The 26,525-nt window shown below is 38.5% G+C and overlaps 2 protein-coding genes across 3 annotated transcripts in view; both read left to right on the forward strand.

The window, feature by feature from the left end:
* Nucleotides 1-14,613, forward strand: part of ZC3H7A (zinc finger CCCH-type containing 7A) — a 28,908-nt gene extending 14,295 nt beyond the window's left edge. The window contains exons 10-23 of the mRNA XM_075718711.1: nt 444-651; nt 1,603-1,667; nt 2,427-2,619; nt 4,348-4,509; nt 5,147-5,343; nt 5,574-5,671; nt 6,740-6,921; nt 8,936-9,012; nt 9,557-9,690; nt 10,054-10,159; nt 10,678-10,786; nt 11,689-11,822; nt 12,186-12,349; nt 13,685-14,613. Of these exons, the coding sequence (XP_075574826.1) occupies nt 444-651; nt 1,603-1,667; nt 2,427-2,619; nt 4,348-4,509; nt 5,147-5,343; nt 5,574-5,671; nt 6,740-6,921; nt 8,936-9,012; nt 9,557-9,690; nt 10,054-10,159; nt 10,678-10,786; nt 11,689-11,822; nt 12,186-12,349; nt 13,685-13,874 (2,019 nt within the window). The 3' untranslated portion in view covers nt 13,875-14,613. The remainder of the gene's footprint in view (nt 1-443; nt 652-1,602; nt 1,668-2,426; nt 2,620-4,347; nt 4,510-5,146; nt 5,344-5,573; nt 5,672-6,739; nt 6,922-8,935; nt 9,013-9,556; nt 9,691-10,053; nt 10,160-10,677; nt 10,787-11,688; nt 11,823-12,185; nt 12,350-13,684) is intronic.
* A 1,578-nt stretch (nt 14,614-16,191) lies between these two features.
* TXNDC11 (thioredoxin domain containing 11) overlaps nt 16,192-26,525 on the forward strand; it is a 34,616-nt gene continuing 24,282 nt past the window's right edge. Inside the window, exons 1-5 of one of the 2 annotated variants that reach the window (XM_075718564.1) lie at nt 16,192-16,337; nt 20,478-20,552; nt 20,842-21,058; nt 21,814-21,911; nt 23,820-23,949. In XM_075718564.1, coding sequence (XP_075574679.1) covers nt 16,192-16,337; nt 20,478-20,552; nt 20,842-21,058; nt 21,814-21,911; nt 23,820-23,949 — 666 coding nt within the window. The remainder of the gene's footprint in view (nt 16,338-20,477; nt 20,553-20,841; nt 21,059-21,813; nt 21,912-23,819; nt 23,950-26,525) is intronic. The other variant, XM_075718566.1, reaches the window with a different exon arrangement.

Below are 26,525 nucleotides of genomic sequence, written 5' to 3' on the forward strand. Positions count from 1 at the left end.
CTGAGGATTTATTTCAAAGCTAACTCTTTACTGCAATTTGAATTATGTTCTTTATTTAGAAAAAAATCATGTAGACTTGTGACTCTTCCTACTCTTCCATATTGTCTTATGCTTTTAACATGATTTGGAAATTCAGCTCTGATCCGATTCATAAAAACATCCAAATCCGTTAAGTTAAATTTCATCAACGGAACCTTTAAAGTGGTGGATTCATGGGTGATTCTTTGCATTAGGGCATTGTTTAGGGTTTGATTACTGTAGTTCTCTAAGTGTACTGTAGCGCTGTACAGTACTATATTACTGTAGTGTACCTTTTATTGTTGTTTTTCAGTAGGTATATAAAAACTTTGCAAAAACTTTACTAAAATACTGTTGCACATTGTGCTCTTGAGAGGTTTTTTTTCTGTGTGTGAATATTTCTTTTTAAATTTCTTTTTTTCCAGCAAACTACAGGAGCCAGAGGACCTATTCCTGCGGGAAGTGTAGCTCCTAGTGTACCTTTCTCTGCCTCTTTGTTGGGGACACTGCCAGTTAGTGCAGGATTTGTTCCTTCACCTTCTCTTTCAGAAATCTTTTCACAGCCTTTGGCTTCTTCACTGGAAAATTTTTGTTCACCATTAAGCACCTTTTCAATCAGTGACCCAAAAAGAGGTAAGAAATTATTCTTGATATTAAACCTTTTGTGATGAGAGTGAGTTGTGCATGAGCCAACTAGCTGCTCTTTTTAACAAATGAGTTTTCATAACTATTCGGTGATATTTAACACCTACATAACACTTCATCTGTGCTCACAGTTTTTGAGAGTATTGATAATCGGTGTTGGCTGTACACAAGAATTTATAAATAAAGCTTTTATTTATTTGGGGTCTGCATAAGAATTCTCCAAGCTTCCTCTATTCAGTTTTTCTGCATTTATTGTGTAAGTTATTTGTTTCAGGTGAGTAAGTATAAAGAAAGAACCATGTTCCTTCAAACTTTTTTTTTTTTTTAAAAAGACAAAGGTGTTCTTACAGCTTAAACCATTTCTGACGATTTGGCAATAAACAAGAATTCTAAAAGGCTAAACTGTGTACTCTGAAAAGATACCAGTATTACATGTTTAGATTCAAACTCTAGGGACTGTAATTCTGTAGTGAAATCAGGTATGTGAAATAACAAGATATAAATAGCCAATGAACTAGAAAGGCTAAAATAAAGTTCTGTCTCTAATTACCAGTGTTACAGGACCCAAAGCCAAACTTATAAAATAAAATTAAAAATAGAAGAATCCTCTTAATCCTCTTTCATCTCCTCATTTTTGATAGTCAGGTATTGCTTATCTAGCTACCCTTGTTGTACTGCACAAGTATCTTCATGTTGCTTCAGCATATGCCTGTGAAGCTATTGCTGATGTTAATCAGATGGTTATATTGGAGATGATTACCTAGTAAGTTTTCAGCCCAGATGTTTACAAGGGGCTTTTACATAATTGAAAAAAATAATCATAGCAAACAAAAAAAACCCAGACCTTTGATACTTCTACTTCTCAGGAATGATAAATAATTTTTTGCATAGGGTGTTTTGGGGAACTGAAATAATCAAAACTTCTTTTTATTCCTTTAGACCTCTCAAGTTCAGCTTCTAGGGATGGAACCCCAACACTTAGCAGCAATAATTCCCCATTGTTTGTAAGTATTTTTCCTGTTTTCTTTCACATCAGTGCAAATGTTAATGCCTTGAAGGCTTAACATAGATCTTAATTTTTACAGTAGAAGTTTCTGTTTTTAAAAAATGGCACTTCTACCATTAAAATGTGATTCTGGCTTGGAAAACAGTGGTACAGTAGCTCACAGCATTGGTAATTGAACACAAGAAAAAATTTACAAATGTTGTTTCATATATGCAAACTTTGACTACTGTCATAGCCATTTTCCCATTCTGAGGAACTTGCTGTTAAATACCGTGGAAGTGTAAAATAACCAACCTGAGAGAGAGAAAATATTTTATAATCTGAGTGCCAAATGTTAGGAATCCTGGAGAACTGTCCTAGTACAGGAACAGAGCAGAGATCACCTTGTGTCTGAGAATCTGTCTGGTCTCTGTGCTCTAGTCATGCTGTATATTTTCAGTCATGCTGCTGGCCGCATGGGAAAGGGTGGCATGAAGGGTTGCATCCTCATGAGCCAGGATGGAATAATAATTAGCCTGGCAAGTCCTGCTGTTCTCCCTGTACCTGGTTGGGTCTTGTTATATGCTTAGTCTGTGCTGGGTATACAGCTTTTGTAAAATCTCTGTGTCCCCTTCTTAAGACACGTGGTTAAGTTTGTATTATGATTTTTTTGTCTGTAGTCCTTCTAATGCTTTGAAGAATAGATTCAGTAGTTTAAATTCTAATTGTAGATAAATTCAATTGTATGGATCAAGTAAAATACACTTTCTTCCAACAGATAAATGGCCCTAGTAGTTTGTTTGGATCCGAAAATTACATGGGAATTGCAGGCCAAACTAGAAATGACTTTTCAAATGTTTTTAGCAGTGCAACTGCTAATATACCTGTATCTTCAGCACTTGCGGGAAGAAACCCATTAGAAGGCACACATGAGCTAAGACAGGCCTGCCAGTTATGTTTTGTCAAAAAAGGTAAGGAGCTTTTGGACTCAATTTTGTTGATTTTTAAAATAATGAAAAAGCATACATTTAAAATTTCAGTGTTCGTAAGTTAAAATACCGTTGGCTTCTAAACAGTCTTAATCTTGACTCGTTCTTTGCAGATGTAGTATGATCTTATGATTAAGGAACTGGTGTAAAATGTTTCAAGAACTATTTTATTTTCTTTCTTCTTGTCTTTATTTCTTGTCCTAATAGATTCTTGATTCCTAAAACCACCACAAATCACCACACGCTTTCCCCAACCTGCAGGTTTACTATGTAAGGTCGTTCACATTCTGTATTCGCTTTCCTCCCAACCCCCAGGGTACTGTGAAGAATGACACCTTTGCTCAAGACTAAAAAAAACTTGCAGTACTCTCTCTGATTGGCCATGGGGAATTGAACCGCAGTTCAAAGTACCTGGTAACCTTCACATCCCATCTGTTTTATTGTTCTTTCAAACTAATTCTAAAGCATAATCCTGAGGCTTCCAAACCTTAGTAATAATTAACTCCACTGTATTGACTCAAAGGAACTTAACCAGTATTGGGCTTTAATATAACTAATCTTTTAGGCCTGAGCTGTTGCTGTTAAACAGAGCTGTATTCTAGAGGCAATAGCTTTTATTAAGACTAATCTTAAAAATAAGCATTGTCTTTCAAGTCATAGGTGTCACTGATATTGATATACTAATAAAGTGCAGCGTAGTAACGGATCTTATAAAGAATTGTATCAAGACATCTAGGTGATGACTGTTGTAGTTTTAAGAACTCTTATATTAGTTTAAAATTATTTTGACAAGAAAAATCCACAAAGTGATGTTTGCAAAACCATAGAACATGTTCTGTTAAAAGCAGGAGCTATAAAATGTTGGTGGAAGTACTTAGCATGTTCCTATCTTGACTTTTGGTATCAAAGCATCTATTTCTTCTGTTTCTTTGCATCTCTGTCAAAGCCTTGAAGTATCTCCTGCTTTTACTACCTACTTTTGAAATCGTACTGTTCCATCAGTTTCTTGTCCCGGGAAGCTGAGTCACACTCTTGTTTTTGTAGTCCCTTAAATAGCAAAGTTCACTGGGCATTGCTCGTCTTCAGACTCTCTCCCTTATTTCTTCATTTTAGTGGTAATCTAATCTTCACTTTAGTGTCATCCTAAAGACAGAGTTTAAAGCTAGGCATACCTTTGTTTCCAAAATCACAAAGTTCTGGGATTGGCATTTATATTTTTGGCACATATGTACTTCTTAACTAGCGTGTTTTGTCTCTGAACACAGTAACTGTTCTCATATAATGAAAGTTGAAGGTTAAGAGAGCCATTTACTGATCCTTGGACTTCATCTGCATTGACTTATTATAAATAAGCAATTTAAGTTTTGAATTAGTGTTATTGAAATGTATACTTTGGAATTTGAAAAAAGGCAGCAATTTGTTGCTGTCCCAAAGTAATCTTAAGGTTGTAACACAGCATCCCTCCCCAGATAACTTGTGGGTTTTTTTCTGGCCGAGACTGGTCCTTTTGTAAGTATTCAGTTTTTTTCTGTTCTGCTTGACATGGCTGTTAATGACTTTTGGTTCTTCAGAGTTGCTGGTGCAAGCAGGAATTCTATACAGTGTGTTTGTGTACTTTGCTTTTGGGCTTATGCGCCAGTCTGTGTATGGAAATATTAAAAGTATACTGCCATTTATGCAAACATAAGCAATTTTCTGTGATTGTTTCAGGTCCTAAATTATTGGATTACGCTTACCATCCCAGTTTAGAACATAAATGTAAGAAGGATATTCTAATTGGCAGAATAAAAAACTCTGAAGATAAATCATGGAAGAAAATACGTCCAAGACCAACAAAGACACAGTATGTGGGACCATATTATATATGTAAAGGTATGTGTTACAGATAGTAAAAATGTTAATGCCTACTCAAAGTAACATAGTTCAGCTTTTCCACAGTGAAGTATAGAATGAGTTTTTATTCTTGCTCATGGGAGGTGGAGAAGGAAGTTCACTGGGTTGTTTATATTTTCAAAGGCTGTAAGGAGAGACGTATTTTGACCATTTATGTGATTATTTAGAGAACATGCACTTCTGTACTGTTCTTCATCATGAATAACTTTGCTTCTGAGTGCTGGGCTATTGTTGTTTTGAACAACAACAAAAAAGCATTCTTGTTACACTTTGCAGTATGAACCTCTACTTACGATGTAAGCAAGATGACTCGTTGATTAACAGCTATATCTGACTGTATTTAAGCAAAGGGTATTCTGGGTTCTCAGCAGTGTTGCCTTAAACTGGAAAAGGATAGTTGATGGAGGTGTGCATCAGCCTTTCTGAGGAGTTTTACGTTTTCAGCAAGTCATTCAGCATAAGGTTTTGCTTCTGTCTGCTAGACTTAAGTAATCCATTTACAACAGATGTAGCTTCTTTATTAAAAACATTTGAAATGGAGATAGTGGAAGTTTTAAGATGAATTTCCAATAAAAGTTGTGTAAAAGCTATGTCGTATTCAATGTTATGATTTTAGATGTTGCTGCTGAAGAGGAATGCAGATATCCAGGTCACTGCACGTTTGCGTATTGCCAAGAGGAGATAGATGTGTGGACACTGGAGCGCAAAGGAGCCTTTAGTCGAGAAGCTCTGTTTGGAGGAAATGGAAAGATCAATTTGACTGTGTCCCGACTTCTTCAAGAACATCATGGATTATTTATGTTTCTTTGTGAGGTGCTGCTTTATTTCTAATGACACAATAAAAATGATAATAGATAATAAAATTACCTGGAAATAAATGCTTTGGTTCATGCATAACTACTTTGTAAATTTTGAAATGCGTGTTCAGTAATAATCTAGCTAGCTTTGGATTAGAGGCTACTTGAAGTCTCTGTTAAATCTTTAAGGTATATTTTTAAATGTATAAAATACATACTCTATAATTACCTGCTTTTGTATTCCAGAAATGTTTTGATCACAAACCCAGAATAATAAGCAAAAGGAACAAGGATAACTCATCTTCTTGTTCTCACCCTGCTATGCATGACTTTGAAGATAACAAGTATGTCTGAAATACCATCTCCTGAATTTTCAAATTAAAAGCAAAGGTTTTGGGGCATTTTTTAATACTGACTTTCATTTCTTACCTGTTGATTAAGTTCTCTTCCTTGCTAACTGACCGTTATGCTTTGGGTGGTATTGATAAGACAAACTTACTGAACAAGGATTGTCTCATGTAACTGAATTGGAAGCGAACTGTTTCTTTATCAATGCATTCAAAATTGGCGGTATCCTCGTGTTTGAATCTTACTGGTTTTGGTGTCAGTTTGTTAATAGCTTGTCTACCTGGTGAGCTGCATTGATGTAAATAGATGTGTGATGTTAAATTAATATAGGAATTCATAAGTCTGCTCTTTCTTCAGTCTGTTTTGGTTATTTTGCTGTAGTTTTAACCCAGTCAGTTAAGAACAGATTTACCTTAATTAGTGTCTGAAATAGACCATAGTCCTTATTAATTCAGTTGATAAAAAATAGTGTGAGGAAAGTATCTTTAATTATCCCTTGAAAGTTACAAAGACTTCATAGTGGTAATGGTGTTAAATAAGTTTTTGAGAATTAATAGACTTACATTTTTATATGATGGAAACGTAAGTGGGAGCATTTATAATTGCCTTGTTTGTACTCCACTTCCCTATATTAAGGAAATGCTACAGCTATAAGAGCTAGGCTGTTACTGTGATGCATCGACTCTTTCTCTAATGGTGCTCTATAAAAGAATAAGTACTTGTGTTTGTAATTAGATCAGGATATATACTTGAAAGTGGACTTGATATGCTTTACCTCTTAGAAACCAGTGATACAGTTGGATTTAATTCAGTAATGCTTTGCAGAAGAGGGAGACCTGGATTTCATAAGAGTACTGTTCTGTGATGTGGGTTTACTCAGCCTAGAAATGATAATTAGATGCTGCTTCCTTCTGGAAACTTTTTTGGCTTTCTGATTTCAAGTAAAAAGCGTTAGAAAGTCATTTGAATGAGTTGTGATGAGGGATGGTTATTTTATGTTTTTTTTTCCACATGTGAACAAAGTCATTTTAAGGAATATCTAAAATTGACTGTTTTCAAAACAGGTGCCTTGTCCACATTTTGCGAGAAACTATGGTGAAATATTCCAAAATCCGCCCTTTTCAAGTTCGATGTCAGCTTGACCTGTGCAGACATGAGGTGCATTATGGCTGCTTACGAGAGGATAAATGCTTTTATGCTCACAGTCTGGTAGAGCTTAAAGTCTGGATAATGCAAAAGGAAACAGGTATGTTTGGTAAAATGCTCGCTTTATGCTTCATTGTAATGCCACTTCTTCCTTGTCTCAACTCCCTTCTGAAATTAGCAACTTGGGATCAGTGCATTCACTTACAATTTGCTGGAATCTTTCATACAGCACATTCAATAAACAGTAACGTAAATACGATAAAAAGTGTTGAGTAGGCTACTAGCTATTCAAAATAAGCAAGTTTTTGATAATAAAAACTGTGAAAACTGCTCATTATGATCAGATTTTTTTTTTTCTTGAAATAAAACTAGAAATCTTGAGCATAAACTAAACCCAAGTCAAACTAGATTTGTTTTTATTTTTAAACCTTCAGAGTTTGGAAGATCTTGTTCTTTTTCACAGAGCACTGGAAGAAAATCTTGAAATATTTATGCCATTGTTTCCCTCCATCCCCCAGTACAAGAATCAAGTTTTCCCGTGGTTAAACGTTTCTTTTAGCTTATTGCCATTCTGATACTCTCATATAGTGAGCCAGAAAATAAATCTTTCCAGTTTGCTACTTTGTCTCTTATTAATGTATGTGTTGATAAAACTTAACTATTTTTCTGTTCTTACTTATAGAGGACATTTTGGATGCTTTTGTTGATCTGGCTAGGTTTTGTTGGCTTCTTTGAGGATAACAAATTTTACTACTTAATTTCTAGCTGATAGCTTTTGAACAACATGTCTCTGTGCTTACAGCCCATTCCTTGGTCATGAGTTCCAAACTCTCCATGACTTTTTTTTTTTTTAAAGGCAATTGAACGGTTAGTAAATAATTTCTACCACATAACAGTTGCTCATTCTTCCTACCTTGCTCTGTATGACAGCAGTACTTTACCTATTAAGTAATCATGTTGGATCATTGAGATACATGGGGGGCGGGATATGTGGCAGTCCCAATGTGTTACAGTTTCTGGCATTTTTGCCCCTTTATGCCTGCGATTTACCCTCACCTGTCCCCTCTTTGAAGAAGAGGCTCCTTGTTGCTTCCACTTGCTATCTGGATCCTTGTACAGGCATGAGATGTCATACTGAGGAGGAAGAAAGTCAAATAGAGACTTCTTCACTGATTTCCTGTTCTTGCGCCTGGGATGAGCCTTTAGAAGTTTCTGTGTGAAAATAACACAGTTATTTGCACTAGCTGCCCCTACAAAGTCAAGAATAGCAAATACTTACTCTGTAATTTCTATTTCGAAGTAAGGGTTGGGGTTTCAAAGAAATTTGATTCGCCAAGGAAAGCATATTTTTTATTTTATGATGTGTTCATGCTGCCCTCATGCTTTGCCAAAGTCAGCGAAAGCTCAGTCTCTGCTCTTTGAATGCGGTTCCTCTTCTGAATGTAAGGTGTGGGAAGTAAAGGAATGCTACGTCAGGAAAGAAACGTTTTACCGACCTTCAAATCCAAACACAGATGACAGTCTGTATTTGTGTGGAATTAGAGCAGTAAATGTTACAGTATGTGCGAACACTCTATAGCTCCAATAGGAACCTGAGCCAAAGTATTTGTAAGAGTGTGGGGTTTTTTTCTGAAACAAAACCTAATTAACAGGGCTTGTATAAAATTTTTGTAAAGGTGGCAGGGGCAATCTGGTGTCTGTCAGCTTGCATTTTGGATGGTTTTTCTGTGGTCCGTAATACAATGTAGCTTTTCTAATTAGATTGTCATTAGAGGTTTAGTACATTGTGTTTAAATAAATACTCAAAGATGCATCTTAACTTATTTGAGCAATCTGTAATTTAAAAAACTTTTATGTTTGCTTTTCAGTGTGATGATATAGACAACATTTCTGTTATGGAGGCCCTCATGAGATTCTTAAGTATATATATATGTGTGTGTGTGTATGGATGTAAATGTATATCCACACCCACACGTGAGTGTGTGTATATGTATACAATATATAAAAAGAAAAATAGATAAAAGCTTTGGGGCTTCATTAGCATTCCAGTTTGAGCATGTCTGTAATTCTACAACAGTCATAAGCACTCAAGAACTTCTTCCCTTCCTTTACAGGTATTTCACATGATACTATTGTTCAAGAATCAAAGAAATATTGGCAGAACATGGAGGCTAGTGCACATGGATCACAGGTATTTTCATTTTTCCATTAAATTAATTCTACAGTGACTTTGGTGATAATTCTTTTTCTATGTCTGTGTATAATGTAGCTTATTTTAGAAATTACTTTTTTAATGCTCTTTTCAAATAATCTTTTTCACTGTAGGCTTTCTTCAGCTTGCTCCACTTACACTAAAATGCCTGTTTTGCTTTTATGCATTTCCTTTTTTGCTTTGCTTATTTTGTCATAGGTGGAACATAAAACCTAAATATAATTTCAAATTCAGCTGCCATAGGGCAATTAATTATCTTTTCAATACGTAGGACTTTTATGTGTTTAGTTTGTATATATTATCACAACTTTTGGGTGCATATACCTAAATCAGAAATAAGTTAAATAAAAATGCATTTGTTAAGAAATGTCTAGTTTGAAATTACAAGCTAAACTATTACAAGGCATGCAGGGTACATGTGTTGTAAACTTTTATCGTAGGGGGTAATTCATGGGGATAATGTATGGATTTCTTTGCAGATACAAAATACCTTTTATTGTTGTTGTTGTTTTTTTGGCTTAAGATGCTTGGGAACCAAATGAAATATGGATCACTTAATTTGAAGATGAAGTTTGTTTGTGGTCAGTGCTGGAGAAATGGTCAAGTTAATGAGCCAGACAGAAACAAAAAATACTGTAGTGCAAAGGCAAGACACCCGTAAGTAAGACCAAACAGTGAAAATGTTACCATTTTGTCGTCCATTTAAAACATCTTTTGGGAAACTTTGTTACTGCTTAGGAGAGAATCATACAAGGAATTAAAAAAACCATACCGAAGCAAACACAGTCATCTCTTTGTATTATGTTAGTAATTGGTGATGAGAAACATTTTGGTGACTGTTTGTTTTGAGTTTTTTTTAATTATCAGTTATTGTAAAGTTTCAGTAGAATTTAGTTAAATCTCAAATATATGGTGAAAGCTCTATAAAGAACCTTTCTGGGCTTTCCTGGTTCTGCTTCTGTGTACACAGTGTGTCTGTCTTAATAGTATTTTTCTTTCATGGAATGCATTTGTTTTTAGATGGACCAAAGATCGCCGTGTGGTGCTAGTAATGTCTAATGAACGTAAGAAGTGGATGACCATTCGTCCTCTTCCCGCAAAGAAACAAGTGCCTCTGCAATTTGATGTATGTTAACCTAAAACTAATGTTTTAGTTAAGAAAATAAGGTAACTAGAAAATACTAGTAATTGAGCTGGTTTCATCAGTTCTGCAGAAATTCCCATGGGAGTTGGTGGGAATATGTTTATAGTGTTCCTACAGAGTTCAGCCTTAGAAAAGCACTGATCTCACATGTTAGTACTGAAGCCCTTTCTCGTCAGTGGATGTTAATAACTTTTTAAGTGATTTAACTAACTTCTTACATTTCCAGTAAATATTTCAGAAATAGTTTAAACATTTTTGTGGTCTGGTAATCAGGTAGGAGGCAAAAAGCAGTCATAGTACTTGCTTCCAGCAGTTTGCTTTTTCTAACTACAATATCTGAGTTTTTTTATAAAATAAACATGATATTATTTTTCATGTGGTAAAAATGACTGATTGGGAGGGGAAACACTAGCCAAGACTGAAAAAAAAAATTTTTTTTTTCTACTACCATCCATTTTACTTTATATTCATAAGGATATTTTTTTTAATTCACGTTCCAGTTGTGCAATCATATTGCTTCAGGCAAGAAATGTCAGTATGATGGAAACTGCTCATTTGCTCACAGTCCTGAGGAAAGAGAGATGTGGACCTATATGAAGGAGAACAGCAGTAAGTAGAAGAGTAAATCTAACATGTTGTAAATCTAACTGTTCTGCTTTTCATTCTTGTTCCTTAATTACTTTTTAATCTACTTTCTTCCACTGTCTTCCATTGTAGTAAACCTTGCGGTGTCTTTTTTTTTTTTTTTTTTTTAATTTGAATAAACCCAGACTGGGTATTCAAAACCAGTATTAAATAAAAATAGCTATATTATATATTTGTTGTTTGATGTGTTTTTTAACAATAGTTTGTATCAGTTTTTGTAGATGTCTTAGAAATAGTATATTGATCCATGCAGCAATATTGTCTGGTGTTTATACTCTGCATTGCCATGTGCACATGCTAGGATTCTGTTGATAACATACAGGGGCAAGCTATTTGTGGAAGAGTTCCTCACCTCACCCCCTCGGTGTATTTACTGGGAATTACTATTCACTTTCTGTTGTTGACTTGTTATCCCATTAGAGTGTTACTGGGGAGGAATAATCGAAAATTGGAAGTAATAAATGACATAAACTATAATATCATGGTCTGCAAGAAAGCAGACTAAATTTTACCAAAAAATGTAGCACACTTATATTAGTACTTCTAAATTTAGATATTGATACACAGCACCGCAGCTGTGAATCTAGTGGCACGGTTGTGATTTGTACCTGGGTGCCTGTTCAGAAATGTGTAACATCTTACTTTCCCCTAGATAGGCAAAAATGGGTGTTGGTAAGTAGCCAGAGATTCGTATTTCTCTTGGCTGTTATCTCTAAACTGTGTAACTGTCTACGTTGCGTCCTTCCTTTTTTTCTTCTTACGGTAGGTGGGGACTGAATTATGCTTGCAAACTCAGTCATTTATCTAGTATTCTCAAACTCTTGCCTTAATTGCTAATTACTTATTTTAGCTTCTGCTCTCATTAGTTCAAGACTTGGAGCAGTTGTATGACATATGGCTAAAAAGTCAAAAACCAGAAAAAGGAGATGATACAGCTGCTCAGGCAAACAAAGAAAATGGGAAGCAAATTCACATGCCGACTGACTATGCTGAAGTTACAGTAAGTAATCATAGGTATAATTCTAAATTCAAACATGGGGTGTTTTTTGTTGGTTTGTTGTCGTGGTGTCCCGTTCTCCCCCCACCCCGTCAGTTGTTGTCCTTATTTTCTTGGTGCTTCCTTAGATCATAGCTAGCTACGCTAAATGCAAACTTTAACTGACACTGTAAAGCAGTTCTTCTGAATCCTCTAAAGGCAGTGGAGATCATAAACTTCAGGTGATTGTTTAAATAACTGTATCTGTTTAGGTAAATAACAATTTACAGGCCAACATAAGGAGAACATTGAAAATGCATTAGGAGCAGTTCTGTGCTTACAGTATTGAATTCTCAATGTTTTGTTTTCAAATTCCCTGTAAAACAGGTGGATTTTCACTGTTGGATGTGTGGGAAGAACTGTAATAGTGAGAAGCAATGGCAGGGTCACATTTCTTCTGAAAAGCATAAAGAGAAGGTTTTCCACACTGAGGACGATCAAAACTGCTGGCAGTATCGATTTCCAACCGGATATTTTAGCATTTGTGATAGGTATGTGGTTTTTAAGATATCAAAAATGCTGAAAAATGACAGTTCGTAGTGTACACAATTAAGGCAGTTATTAGTTTTGACAGGCAGTGTTTCTAGTATTTCTTGCTTTGCACACATCTTTCAACTAGAAATTAAATGATTAACAGTATTTTAACATGTACTGTTAGAACTCAGGGAGTGACAAGGTGCCTAATTGTGGAACCAAATTAATTGCTCATGTGAATAAAGGGTTGGAAGTTTATTGCAGCTTCATGAAATACAGTTGGCATTACTACTAGTTTTCTTAGGCATCTGCATATTAATTGCCTGTGGAACACAAGACTAGTACCTAGCTGGACAGTGATATTGGAGCTTTAAGGCAAGTAGAAGTGGTGTTAGCATCAAAACAAATTTGTTAAAATCAAGTATTTGTTATTGGAAATTGTTTATGAACACGTGGAAGAGAACTTCCAAGACCTGTGGGTTTTCCCCAGCATTGGTTGTGTGTTTTGCTGCTCCCTTTAATTCTTAAATGCAGCATGTTTACCTGACTGCAGTACATTTTTTTGTAAATCTGTTGAAAGTTCATTCCACTGCTGGAATCTTTTTGGAAGGCTAAAAACTTTGGAATCTGCATTCTGGAGTTAAAGATTCGATTTGCTGGTACGGATACCTTTGTTACTCCATTTCAAGTTAAAGATTTTAAATGCCTTGGAGATCTTGAGAAATTGCACAGCACATAAAGCAAGTTATTTGTTGTTTACAGTCTTTGTGTGGAAGCTTATATGCCCCCTTTACTAAATTTTTAAGTAACATCCTAAATGTATATGATGTGTTGAACACTGACAGACCTTGGATATGCAGTATAAAGGGAATACAATCCGGCATGCTTACAACTTAATAAAAAATACTAGGATAAAATAGATTCTTAAGTCATACTGAGTACTTAAAAACCAAATTTAGTTAACAAAGGGTAATTAATTAGTTGGATTTTTAAACAATAGCAGTTCTTTAGCTTAGTGAGTTAAATGACAAGGTATTCATTTACCTGATAATTTGAGCTGGTGAAATTAAAGGTTTCAATCATTAAATGACTCGGTAAAGTAGGAGCATGAAGAACAGAAAGAAAAGACATGTCTCTTGTTCTCTATGAATACTTGACAGCTGGGAAAAAGCATTATCAAATGCTAAACAGAGTTAGTATTGTCTTACTTTAAAAGGAACTACTCTTCCAATCTTTTTTTTTTGCCCTTAATATTTTAGTGTATTTTAAAAATATGACCAGAAGAAAATACCTAGATACAATAGTGATCATGATAATTCTGTGAAAACACTATTTGAAATCTGTCTTAACAGATATATGGCTGGTACTTGCACTGAAGGAAACAACTGTAAATTTGCCCATGGAAATGCTGAACTGCATGAGTGGGAAGAACGAAGACAAGTTTTAAGAATGAAGCTCAGCAAAGCAAGAAAAGACCACTTGATTGCTCCCAGTGATAATGACTTTGGAAAATATAGTTTTTTGTTTAAAGATTTAAACTAATACTGAGATGACACATACATGTTATCAGCTGGAAGCATAAACCAGAAAATTTGACAATAATCAAAAGCATGTGACAGAAAAGCTGCAGGTTTTCTGCTTTTATTGGCATATATTGTTCCTCCTGAACAGCAAAATATAGTAGATTTAGGGGGATTGAGCAGACCTGTCTATGCTCTCATGAAACAGAGTGGTGATTAAAAAAAAAAATCTGAAGTATTACGTGCTTACTCACCTTCTGTTGGACAGAAAGTTAGGAAATAGAAGGGGGGGAAGAGAGGTTATAATATCTAGGAAGCCCCCTAGTATCAGTCCTTCAGTTGAAAAACTTTAAGGTATCAAGGTATTACAAAACAGAGTGTTATGGGCTAAGAAGAAAATGATGGATGAAAATTCTTCAGATCTTTTAATGGAGAGGATTTGTTTAAAACAAAGTTTGCTACTTATCTATATGTAGGTTGCTAAAAAGGATTTTCTTATTAAAGATTTTAAACAAAATAACCATTTAACTACAATCTGTGTTGAATGGGTATTTTTTCTCTATTTGTATGTTTCAATATAATTTACTGAAAAAGGATCTCGGGAGGAAAAAAGTATTAATTTTTGAAAATGAAGTAGTTAAAATTCTGTTTCTTGGTCTTTGCTGTTTAAATGATGATTTTGAAAGATTACACTTGTATGTCAGTATTGTGTATTATTGTATGGACTAATGTTGCCTGTAATAAAGAGAACTTTACACAAAGCTGTTTTCTGCATGTAGCCTCTCAGGATTGAGATTTTGTAAACACAAACAATGATTTGCCTATTAGCAAAAGCTTGAGCACCTGTAGCTAAAAATGTCATAAGTTGGTATTTGCATCTCTAGCTGCTTTACTGCAGTTTTCTGTATTGTCATGAGCTCATTGCATCACTAAAATAACAAAAATGGCCAGCTAACTTGCGAAGTAGACAAGCATTTTGGAGCTGTTTTCAGCCTTTTGACTTGGGCATGAACCACGACCTCAGCTGCAAGGCGGATGGTACTTCAAATTGCATTTCCTGCAGACCACAGGAAATGGAAAACCATTCCCAGGCTGAGATGCCTTCAGAGTGACGAGCCTTTTGGCTTCACAGTCGCTGGAGCTTCTGTTGCATTTTGGCTTCTCTGCAGATAGTGCTTTCAGCTTTTTTGTGTGTTCACGCAATTCCTATCTTTTCCTTTTTTTTTTTTTTTTTTTTTTTAAAAAAAAACCCTCAGCTTTCAGTCATTCAAAATAGCTAGAGCTAGGTTTCTTTTTTTTCTCCCTCCTCTTCAGAGTATTTTTCTCTGTTATTAGCTCCTTATACAATTAGAAGAGCTTTAAGAATGACTTCAGTAGTTTGAATGTAGTCATTGGCCGTACATTGTGTATGTAAAAAGTGTTGAACCAAAGGTCAGTGATACCCATACTCGTGGCAAGCTGTGTCCCTTTCACTTCCCAAAATGAAGGCACAAGGGGCATTAAAACACCACCTTATGCTTCGGCCACAGCTAGGGCGACTTGCGAAGTAACTGTTCCTTACGTGTGCATTTCAATATGATGTACAGTATCCATACATCAGCTTTGTGCTTAAAATACCACCTGCTACAAATACTCATTTTTTACACAGTTTGTAATAAACTGGGCTTGAAATAGAGTACTATGGACACCTTATTTCTGTGACAAAACCGGATTGTATTGTGTGCCTTTCTGAATTGTTTTCTCGATTTTATGCTTTCATTGTTTCATGTAAGTGCTCTGTAAATTATTGGAAGTAATTCGAGACGAAACTAAACATGAAATCGTTGTTCTGTAAGGACGGTGTGAGATCTTTAATGACTGCAGCGGGGGGGGAACAGCTGCCGGAGGGGGCTCGGTGGCGCAGAAAGAGGAGGTACCGGGGGTACTCGCTGGCCCCGGCGACGGAGTCTTAAGGATGTCCTGCCCGGAGAGCAGGCGGCGAGCAAAGCCAGGCTCCGCACGTTTTCCCCGAGGCCGCGGGCCGGACGGGGAGCGAGGGAGGGCCGCCCGCCGCCGGCCTCAGGGCGCTCGCAGCGCCGCCGCCGGGCCCGCTCCCCGCGCCCTTCCCCGGCGGGACCCGCTCCGCCCTCGCCGCCCCGAGGGCTCCCGCCCGCCGCCGGGGGACCGGGCCCGGCCGCCTGTGCGCCTGCTCGGGGCGGCGCGACGTGGCGGCGGCGGGTTCGCCGGCGGAGGGGGCCGCCCCGCCCGCCCCGGCGCGGCTGACAGGCGGGCGGCAGGGAGACGTGTGCGAGCGGGAGCGGCCCGGCGGCCCGCAGCCCTCCCCGCCTCGGCCGGGGGCGATGTCGTTATGCGGCGGCTCCGGCCCCGCGGCTGCCCCTCGGCTGCGGCCTCGCGCCGCCCAGATGGCGCGGCGGCCCGAGCTGCTGTGCGGCGCTGCCATCGTGCTGGGCTGCGCCTTCCTCGTCGCCCTCAAAGTCACCTGCAGGTAATGGCGGGGGGGGGGGGGGCGGACCCGGGACACGCGGGGCCCGGCCGAGGGAAGCGGCCGCCCGCCGCTCTTCTGGAGGCGGTGCGTGCCCCGGAGGCCTGGGGCAGAGCCGCCTGGGGCAGAGCCGCCTGCGGGGTCCCGCTCCGCGGCCTGCGGCTGTGGCGCGGCCGGTGTGCCGCGGCGGGCGGGCGGGGCTGGCCGGGCCGGGGCTCCCGCCGGGCCGCGGCCCCTCGTGCCCGCTCTGGCCGCGCGTCTCCCTGCGCTCTATGGTCGGGCCCCGTGAGGCGCCGCGCGAGGCCGGGCCGCGGCGGGAGCGGCCGTGGGTATTCCTGTCGGGGTAGGCGACAGACAGCTTCCTCCCGGGCCCGACGACATGCGATGCCCACGGCAGCCGCGGCCGTTCTCGTGTGGCGGGGCAGCACCGTCGCCAGCCCAGCGGTGTGGCGGCGGGGGCACCGGGGCCCGGTGATCCGCGCGGGGCAGGGGCTGGCGGGGCGGCGGGGGAGGCCTCCGCTCGCCGCCTTAATACGTGGCTGGGGAAGAAGCGGCGGTATTTTTAAGACACCTGTGCCTTCATCGTGGGGCGTCGGGGTGTGGCGGTAGGTACGTGGATGCCCTCGCACCTGAGGGACAGGCGCTTTGTCAAGAAAGCTGTTTTTCCTCACCTCCAGAGAATTAACTCGTGCCTCGCGTTGCCGCAGAAGGACTGAGGGGGCACAGGGCTGAAAGCGTGCCGTCCCTCAGCGCGCTCAGCCAGCTGCGTCAGCGTGGGGGTACAAAGTGGGGGGAAACAGGTCTCTTCTGGCTCACGCGTTAGTGTCGGCACCCCCCATTACTTGCACCTGCTTCAGACAGAAAGGTGCTTTGTGTTTTTTTTTCCCCGAGTCTGGTGGTGCTCCTCTTGGGAGGACTTTCTTCATTGCGAAAGTCTCTGTGGTTCCAGTTGAGAGCCGTCGTGTTTGCTGAGAATGGGTTCGTGGAACCAGATGACATTTGCAGCTGGAAGTGCGGAGGGAGTTGGGTGATGTGCGGTAGGCACGTAATTGTGCTGCAGCTGGACAGCTCGTTTCTGGAGCCTGAAGTGGGATCTGAATGTTCCAGATGGGTTTTAGGTCAAGGTGACTGTTCAAGTCATACTATATTAATTTAAGAACATCTGCTGCATTTGGGGTTTAATTTTGGAAGTGGGAGAAGGCTACAAGGATCTGATTACTTCCCTATTCTGCAGGATCTGTCAGGTTTTTATTCCAAGAAACACTTGATTCACAGGTAATGCTTCTGAAACATACTAAGGCCGCCTTTTCTCACCTGTCCACAGAGCATGTATTATTTGGAGTGAATTTTAAGCCTATGAATGAGTTGTGCCTCTGTTCCAGTAGTGCCTCTGTTCCAGTAGTGCCTCTGTTCCAGTAGTGCCTCTGTTCCAGTAGTGCCTCTGTTCCAGTAGTGCCTCTGTTCCAGTAGTCTGTATCTCACAGTGACCAGATGATTTAGATGAAAGTGTAAAGCTCTTGCTGTATTACAGAATGTATGGTGAAGGATTTCTGAACTGTCACCTCCCTGTTTTACTGTCCGTTACTAAAAATATATTTTTTTTTTTTATTTACACTTAAAATGATGCTTCTGTTTTCTTCCTGCTCTCCTTTATTTAAAACCTGCATGTTCCTTTCATTTTACTGCTAGCTGTGTTTGAAAGCTCACAAATGGAATGTGTTTGGAATGTGCCTCTTGCCACCCCGTACTCTGTACAGGAAGTTTGATTAAAGGGGTTTGGCTTTTCAGATTGTAGTTAAATAGACAAACTAATATCAGAAAAGTATTCCCTATTCTGTTGCTGTCAGAAGCATAGAAAATTCAAGTGTAAAAATTCCACGTGCAATTTGGAGGATGGTTGATTGCACATTAACTATCACTACAGTGTACAGTTTCTCACCACACATCAGTATGGTTTACAAGCAAGTCTCAGCACCAGAGTAGTTACTACCACTACGCTTACAACACGTAACTTTCGAGACCAATGGATAAAAAGTATGGAAAGGAAAATTCCTTTACTACAAGGCAATTGGTTAATGTGGTTTGAGGTATTGCAGGCTTATAGTGGCTCAAGGAATAGCCAAATGAAGCCTGACCTAACATGTATTATGGAAAGCCTGTGGTTTAGAACCTGAATTATTTCTGGCACTATGCAAATGTCTTTTGAGACAACCAAACTCTAAGGACCTTGCAGTCAAAGGGGCTGATCCTACAGGCTCTTGCATGTGCTTTCCTTTATTACCAGGTTGTTCTGTTGAAATGAGTTTAAGTTTTTATAGGCTCTGCAGCAGGTAAATAGCACAATCAGTGTTTTAATAAACTGTATGTGATTATTATGTTTGTATAATCGTTTATTATATAATCCTCAGTTTATACTTGTATAACTTTTAGGGGTTCAGAGCACTATTCTCTTTGTAAGCCTGGGAATTATGTGCAAATACTCTGTTACACATTTGGTATTGCAGAGGGAGATGCTACTGAGCAAATCAGTTTAAGAAGCTGGTAGCTATTGATTTATTGTGTTTTGTTTTTTAATAATTACTGGAGTTTTTTTCATATTTGAAGGTAGCCATGTAGTTCCTGACTCATTTGTGTCATGGGACTTCTGCTGGATCTGTTTTACACTTTCTTGCAGTTTGGAGCAATTTCCTATCTCATTTTTAAGGCTTACGCTGTAACTCTTGAACCAATTGTCCACTTTCAGTTTAGTTCAGTAGAGGAAGCAGAGGTTTTAAACACATTTAGGTTGTCCATTTTCATTAAGCTAGTTAAAGAGGAGAAATTCTAGTTAATGTCTCTGAAGAAGTATGCGTTAGTGTGAGATCAAACTTAGTGGCCGTGTTTCGTTTTCAGCAGCTAATCAGCGTGTGTATGCTGACCTGAGTGTTAGAGCCGTAGCGCATCAGTGTTGTGTCCTGTCCACTGGCTGGTTAGAAATCACGGGAAGAAGCTAGCAGTTCAGATAAGCACGGGGTGCAGGAATGGGAGGGAGCCAGAGGTGTTGGTTGTGAGGTGGCATAAGAACCTAAGGGCTGGGGAAGAAGGAACAAAACTAGAAGTAACTAGATTTTTTACGACCTGTGTGAAAACATAATTTTGTGAATAGTAGAATTAATGAATTGTAAACATGAGGAAACAGTTAACATTTTCAAAATCCTGGGTTTTGAAGCAAATATTGTCGCTTACATATGAATTAACAATTTCCATAACTTTTAGAAAATATACTGGGAGTGATTCTTAATTACTGAGCTTTGAGTGTATGCTTAGTAATCTGGAAATGAGAGAAGAGCTGTGCCTTTTGTGGGCCTGTATTGTAAAAACAAAGGTACTTCTTACAAACCAGAATGATTGTAAAGTTTGAAAATGTGGCAGCGTTGTTAGGAGGTTGCTTAACATATGAGTTTGACAGTGTGTGTGGCTCAATAATTTTATCACAATTGCTAAAATTGTAACCTGAGAAGGATCAACTATCAGGTAAAAAGATTTTTGCATTAACTTTTTATTGTGGTACAAGGTAAAGGAATGCACAGTCTTTTCTAAAACTTCCTGTCACACAAGGAACCATGGCAGAATTGAGCATTACAGTGGTGTGGTCCACTTTTCAATCTGACCTCCTCTAGTGTAAATATAGCTAGTGGAAAATTCTGGAATTAAGAGACTATAAAAAAGAGAATATGATCATTCACTTGCATTTAAGGCAGTTTATACCATAACAACTGCTGAACACCTTGGAAATGCCAAGTTCTGGACTGCTTGAGTGCTGATTTGATAGAAAATGATTTCCTGAGTATCTGGTTTATGTTCTTGCTATTACTGGTCAAACTAATTTCTCTTAAGAAACTTACTCTGTCATAATCTCTTTAAATCGAGACTCTCTATTTATTGATATTGTCCTTACATTGAAGAGGAAATGTGCCCTGAACAGTTTGCAGTCCCTGCTCTAATCAGTAAAATAAACTAACGCACATTTACATATTTTTTTCCTAATACAATATAAAAGAAGTGTAGAATACTTTAAAGCAAAGCTTAAGGCAGGGTAATAGTCTCTGTTTGTATAAACATCACATCACAAAACTTTATGACCAGTGTCTCGTCTCTTATCAGGGTGCTGTTACCTAAAGTACAAGTGTTAAAAGAGGATGAGGCCAGGGAAGAAATCCAAAGAAATCACTCTTCCTGGTAATTTTACGCTCTATAGCAACCAGCAATAAGAGTGTGAGCTAACATACCCATAAACGTAGTGCATGGTATCACAGTGTGACTTTCTAAAGCTTGTTAAAGGTGATCTTTAGATTTTTATGGTGTTTCATGAAACTAATTTGGATAATGTAAATTGTAGTAATTTGCATCAATTTCTAAAGTTTTGTCATTGCATGACGTTTGCTAAGATTAAAATTAGGGCTTTGGGCACACTTTTTTAACTACTGCTGTACAGTCTCAATAACCACTCTTAATTTCCTTCCTGCAGCCGAGCAAAAGATGTAACAATGCCAGCGAAGCTTCCAGTGAATTTTTTCTCCTCAAGATCCCCAGTCATTGATCTTTTTCGGGGACAGTTAGACTATGCAGATCACCTTCGTCAGGATTCAGAAATTGTGCTGTATTTCTTCTATGCGCCATGGTGTGGCCAGTCCATTGCAGCAAGAGAAGAAGTAGAACGTGTGGCCAGCAGATTGTCAGACCAGGTAACTCCAGAGAAGATACGAATCTTAAACATGACCTGATAGCTTTTTACCCCAAGCTGATGCTAATTTCTGTCATCCCATGGGAACCAGTAGGACTTGAATGCTCATATTTTAGGGTAACTCAGCCACTCGTCTTAATTCTGATTTAGCATACAGAGTGTTAGAATAAATGGAGAAAACCTGTGATTCCTGCTCAGTTGTCTGTTATTTCTGCTCCTGAATGGGGAACTCTACAAGTTTTCTCTTGTAAAGTGTTCTCAGATTCATTCACCTGCCTTCAGACAGAAATTACAGGGAGTTTGCTTCCAGTTCCAGGATCCTTGGAGACACTGGTAATCATGTAAGATTGCAGCCATAGCACTGCTTTCTAGCAGTTGGTTACCAGTGAACACGTCACAGGTACAGCTGTCCTAAACCTCCAGTTCTTGAGCTCCACTCTGCAGAAAAAGTAATTAATATGGATTATGACTAAGTTAGTAAATTTGAAGGATTCAGATTAAGAAGCTTAAAAACTAGAAAGAAAAGTGACCAAAAGAATTGCTGTTGCAAAATGGCAAAAAAAAAAAAAAAATTAAAAATAATAATAATATTTAAAAGAAAGTCTTGTGTGATAGAATTAAGAGGAGCAGATATGGAATGCTGACTTGAAAAGATACTGAAAGTATAAGATGGAGTGGATTGGAAAAAATATGTGTTAGATAAAGAAGGTCACAGTAATGTACTTTATTAGCTGTGAATTCTTGCCTGCTTTGCAGGTGCTGTTTGTGGCTGTAAATTGCTGGTGGAACCAGGGGAAATGCAGGAAGCAGAAGCATTTCTTTTATTTTCCTGTGATACACTTATACCATCGGAGGTAAGATTTCATACGTACAGTCTGGGGTTTTTATGAATGATTTGGGAAACAAATATTGTATACAATGTTGCCTTTTGAAAATGTTATGGTTATAGTAAGTAGTTGTAGAGGAGGAGGTTCTGGGTAAAGCTCATCCTGTATGCTACTAAGGTGTCAAGAAGGGCTGTAAATGTCAGTTAAATGACATGCTGCGCAATGCTTCATCCTTAAGGAAATTTTCTTTTGCGTGTGCATCTTCTGGAAGTTCTGCCTCCAAAGAAAAGTAAAGAATACAGATTTATATATTAATTTCAGTTGTCTGCTTGCTCTGTAGATGGATTATATCAACTGGTCCTGATTTGTGACAGCAATAAAGTATGTACTTAAGGGCTATTGAAGTTAGTGGAATTTAAGTGCCTATTTAAATGGCACTATGTACTGGAGACTTTCTTCTAAATTTGAACTTTACACTTAACTTTTTTATGCTCCAAATGTTGAGATATCATTGTATAAAATTTTATATAATCTTTTATTTTTTAGTATTTGTATGTATTATCCTTTTTTTTTCCTTTTTGTGTGGAGCAGAAGGTAAGGAAACACTTTCTAATGCTAGGTACAATAGAGCTGGATGCTGTGTAGTTTATTGCTTGTATTTTTCTTGTGTACTTTAGTCTTGACTGCAGTGCTCTTCCATTACAGAGGCTGATTTTGGGTTTTTGGGGAGGTTTATGTATCGAGGAGGAACAATCCTGATTTTTGTCAGCTGAACTTGGAATAGACACAGATGGCACTGGCATATTTCAAACTGTAATAAAAAAACCCAACAATCCCACTTGGATGTACATTGACTTAAATGTATTTGACCTTGAAATTACAACACAATAGATGGATACACTTGGGTATTATCAGTAACCTTAAACAGAGTTGCAACAAGATGAGATGTAAATTCATATTGATACTTCATAAAAACCCCAAACCCGTGACATGTTGAAGCAGTGCATGTTGCTGTTAAGACAAAGGTTTGTAATAAACCAGTGTAGGATGTAGAATAATGTAGTGGGCTCTAGAAGACCATTTCAAAGCATCTGTATATAGGTATCTCAGTGCAAGTTTGATATACATACAGACACTCTGAAAAATAAATGATATTAAAAAATGCATCACATTAAGTTCTTCAGTGGGAATGGACTAATTCCTCATGCTTTTCGTGTTTGATTTAATTTTGGACTGTGATGCTTTGTCCAACCTAATGACAGTAAATCAGATGCAGGGTTTCAAGGGGATGAAGGAGAAGCTCTGGAAATCGTAGCCCGGAGGCCCGGCCCACCTTCCGTTTTAGCACTACCTAAGGTGGTGTGAGCTGTTTCATCAGATGACTGGGGGAGAAACTGTAGACTCACTGAGCCTGTTCATCAGCAGTGCGACTGGATTCATCCCTGCTTTATTGACTGCTACTTGTAAAAGTCGATGTAAAAATATTGCACCTTTTCAGGCTGATACTGTTTCAAGTTTCTAAAGATTTTTAAAAATCAAGTGAAAATAGTGACTTTTTCACATCTGTGTTCCTAAGTCACACGTATTTACTTCGGACAAAGCAGAAAGATATGTATACGATCGTATAATTCATACCTGCATTTTACCAGCTTCTTTAATGGGACTCAGAGGTGGTCTCACTCCCTTCGTCCCCACCAACCCACTGCACCTACCCATAGACACTGCATTAGAGTCGCTGCAATTTCGGTGCTGTACGTCAAGTCTGGTAACACAACTCCTCTATCAGTTACAGAAGCCACTGTTAATTAACACAGAGGGCAATTCCCTAGAGGCTGAGCATGCTGTCTATGTAACTCCTATCTCTGCCACCCCCAGGAGGGACTCTCTCTATTGTTAATTTAAGTCTTAATGTTTTATTATTTTTTTTGGTACTAGTTTTGGACCAATTGAATACAAAGGCCCTATGAGTGCTGTTTATATTGAAAAGTTTGTTCGCCGGGTGATGACACCACTACTCTACATCTCGTCTCGATCAAAATTACTAGATTTCCTCTCAAATTATGAGGTACTTGTCTCTCTTCTCTAGCTTTACGGCTGTGGTTCAGAAAGAGTTTGACTTGTTTCACAATTAAATTTATCTGCTCCAAAGTACCAGTTTATTTCTAGGATCCTGAAATCAGTTCCCTGTAAATTTGTTAAAATCATAAAAATATGAAATGACAAATTCATAATGATGGTGCCCTGTATAGTGACTCTTATGATTCAGTGATACTCTTAATTTACAGTACTTTAGTATGTAGAGACAACAAAGTTGTCATCGAAAAGTTACATATGAACAAGAAAGAAGGGAGAAATCTTTTTGCAGAAATCTTGCAGTCTAAGTTGGGAAAGCATTTGGGAAATACATAACCAATGCTTTAATTTTTTAAAGGAATATTAAAGCTTTCTAATAAAATAAGTCTGTTAAGTAAAACCAAATGTGAAATCAGTTGAAATAACAGCTCCTAACCACTTTGTATGTTGTAACTTCATGATTTTAATCCACTGGTGTTTTATTAATTTTCAGTCTGTTCTGTTCAAAGGTGCCAAGATTGGTAGCAATACTAGTGGATTAATAACTTCCAATTAGACAAAATGTGCTTACAACAGAACCATTTATAATCCCTTCATAGCTGTTTATTTCTGTAGTGGACAATGGAGAAATACCATTATCTTGCTAAACCCCAAGCTATTAGAGCAGAATGGAAAACCTGATCAACAAATTGATGCTGTAGTAGTGGCCAAAACATGCAAAGGACTTTCCGGTGTTTCAGAATGAAGCAGAGTTCCTCTTTGAATTAGTGCATGTTCAAATGACTGATTCTGCTGCAGGATGGAGCATGACCATCCTGTTAGATGAAAGCTGCCACGGTGTAAGGGGACACACACTGGTAGTTACATGGGTAGGTGCTGTGCTGTTCACGCTTCAGTTTATCCCTCAGGAGCTATTCATGGGTTTAGTTTTCCAGTGTTTTAAGTGGGGACTGTGAGTCATGAGTAGCAAGTTGTGCGTTTGTCTCTGATGCTGATACTTCCTATGATCACAAGTAACTCCATCGTCTTTTCACTGCTTCAGTTTTGCCATTCTAAAACTCTTGTTATTTTTTTGCCTCATATAGAGACTTGAAAACAGCCATGCTTGGTTTTTGGTTTGTGTTATGTGAATTATTTCTTGATAGTCTGCAAAAGACAATTAATAAGCATAGTGTCATTAAGCTTAAATTTGCTTTAAAGTAGCAGGTGCACTTCCATTGGAAAAAGACTAAGATAAAAGACAAATTTATGGGGGAACCAGAAAATATTTTTTTAAATACTGCTTAGCAATTGAACAGATATTTTTATTTCTATGTCCAAACCTCCCCCCTTCCTGTGCTTCAAATTCGGTGGCTCCAAATGCCCAGTCTCTGTTTATGTTCAGTGTTTGTTGGCTCTTTTTTCTGAAACGGACTAAGAATAGAGTCTGATCTGTCATGCTGCCCCGCAGTCATTTAAGGCTGAGGTTATTTCCCAGACTGTGGCACTAGGTGCTCAGTGTCTTGCCTCTGTGAAGTTAAGCAAGAGGGGGGAAGGGGATACAAAAATAACAACTTGTGCAGGAAGATCCATTCAGGGAACAGGGCATTGGCTAGCACAAGTCCAGGTGAGTGCAATAAGAAAAGCAAATGCCGAGTGATCAGGAGCTGGGATACAGAGAAGACCTAAGAAAGAGAATTGTATGTGAAGATGGATGGAGAGGGAAGCATAGTCAGGCACAAAGGAAAAGTTAGTTTTAAACCAGAAATAAACACATTGTTTCATCAGTTTAAACACTTAGAAATGTGAACATTTTCTAATGTTTTCCCTGAAAGTAGAGGAACTTTATACCTTTTGTAGGAGAAGATCCAATCCAGGAGGTGACTCCTGTGCTTAAGAAGAGAAAGTTTGAAGAATAGAGTAGGTTACAGGAAGTGCATGTATGGCACAAACTAATTGCTATTTTGAGAACCTTGGCTAGTGTCTTCCTATGATTTTTGATCTTTTATGTATTAAAAATGTTCATTTTTAGCAGAAGGGAAAAGAGACAAGACTGCAAAGGATAGATCATTGGGCATTTAGACCACTGTCTACTGCTTGATCAGATTTTTGTGATTTCTTCATTGAAAAGCTAATTAATTTGAAGCTCAGAATATTTTCTGAAAGATTTGTCATCATCGGTATTTTCAGTCCTGTGTTCTGCTAAGGAATGGGTTCACCCCAAAATTATGTTAGGGGTATTTACTTTTGACTTGAAAACTTCAGTTGAAAAGAACCTCTTCGTAGCTGATCCCCAGACTGCACTTAGGCACTGCCCATTCTGTTTCATTCTGCTTTGGTATTAAGGTCTCACATATTAAGGAAGCAGTAGGTTGCAGAGCAGTTGCCTGTCACTCGCTTTTGAGTGACTCTTTTCCTCATTGTTTTGTTTCTCTGTCCAAGGAGAGCAATATTTGAAATCTGGAGTATGCAATAGGTTAGTAAATTATTAGTAGATTCATTTGCAGGACATCATGTCGAGCTGAAGTTCTGTTCAGCATGTGTTTTCACACTTAAAAGAGCTACTGCACCCTTCTTTTCTTGTTTCAA

This window comes from Pelecanus crispus, chromosome 11, assembly GCF_030463565.1.
Source record: "Pelecanus crispus isolate bPelCri1 chromosome 11, bPelCri1.pri, whole genome shotgun sequence".
In the NCBI taxonomy this organism is placed as follows: domain Eukaryota; kingdom Metazoa; phylum Chordata; class Aves; order Pelecaniformes; family Pelecanidae; genus Pelecanus; species Pelecanus crispus.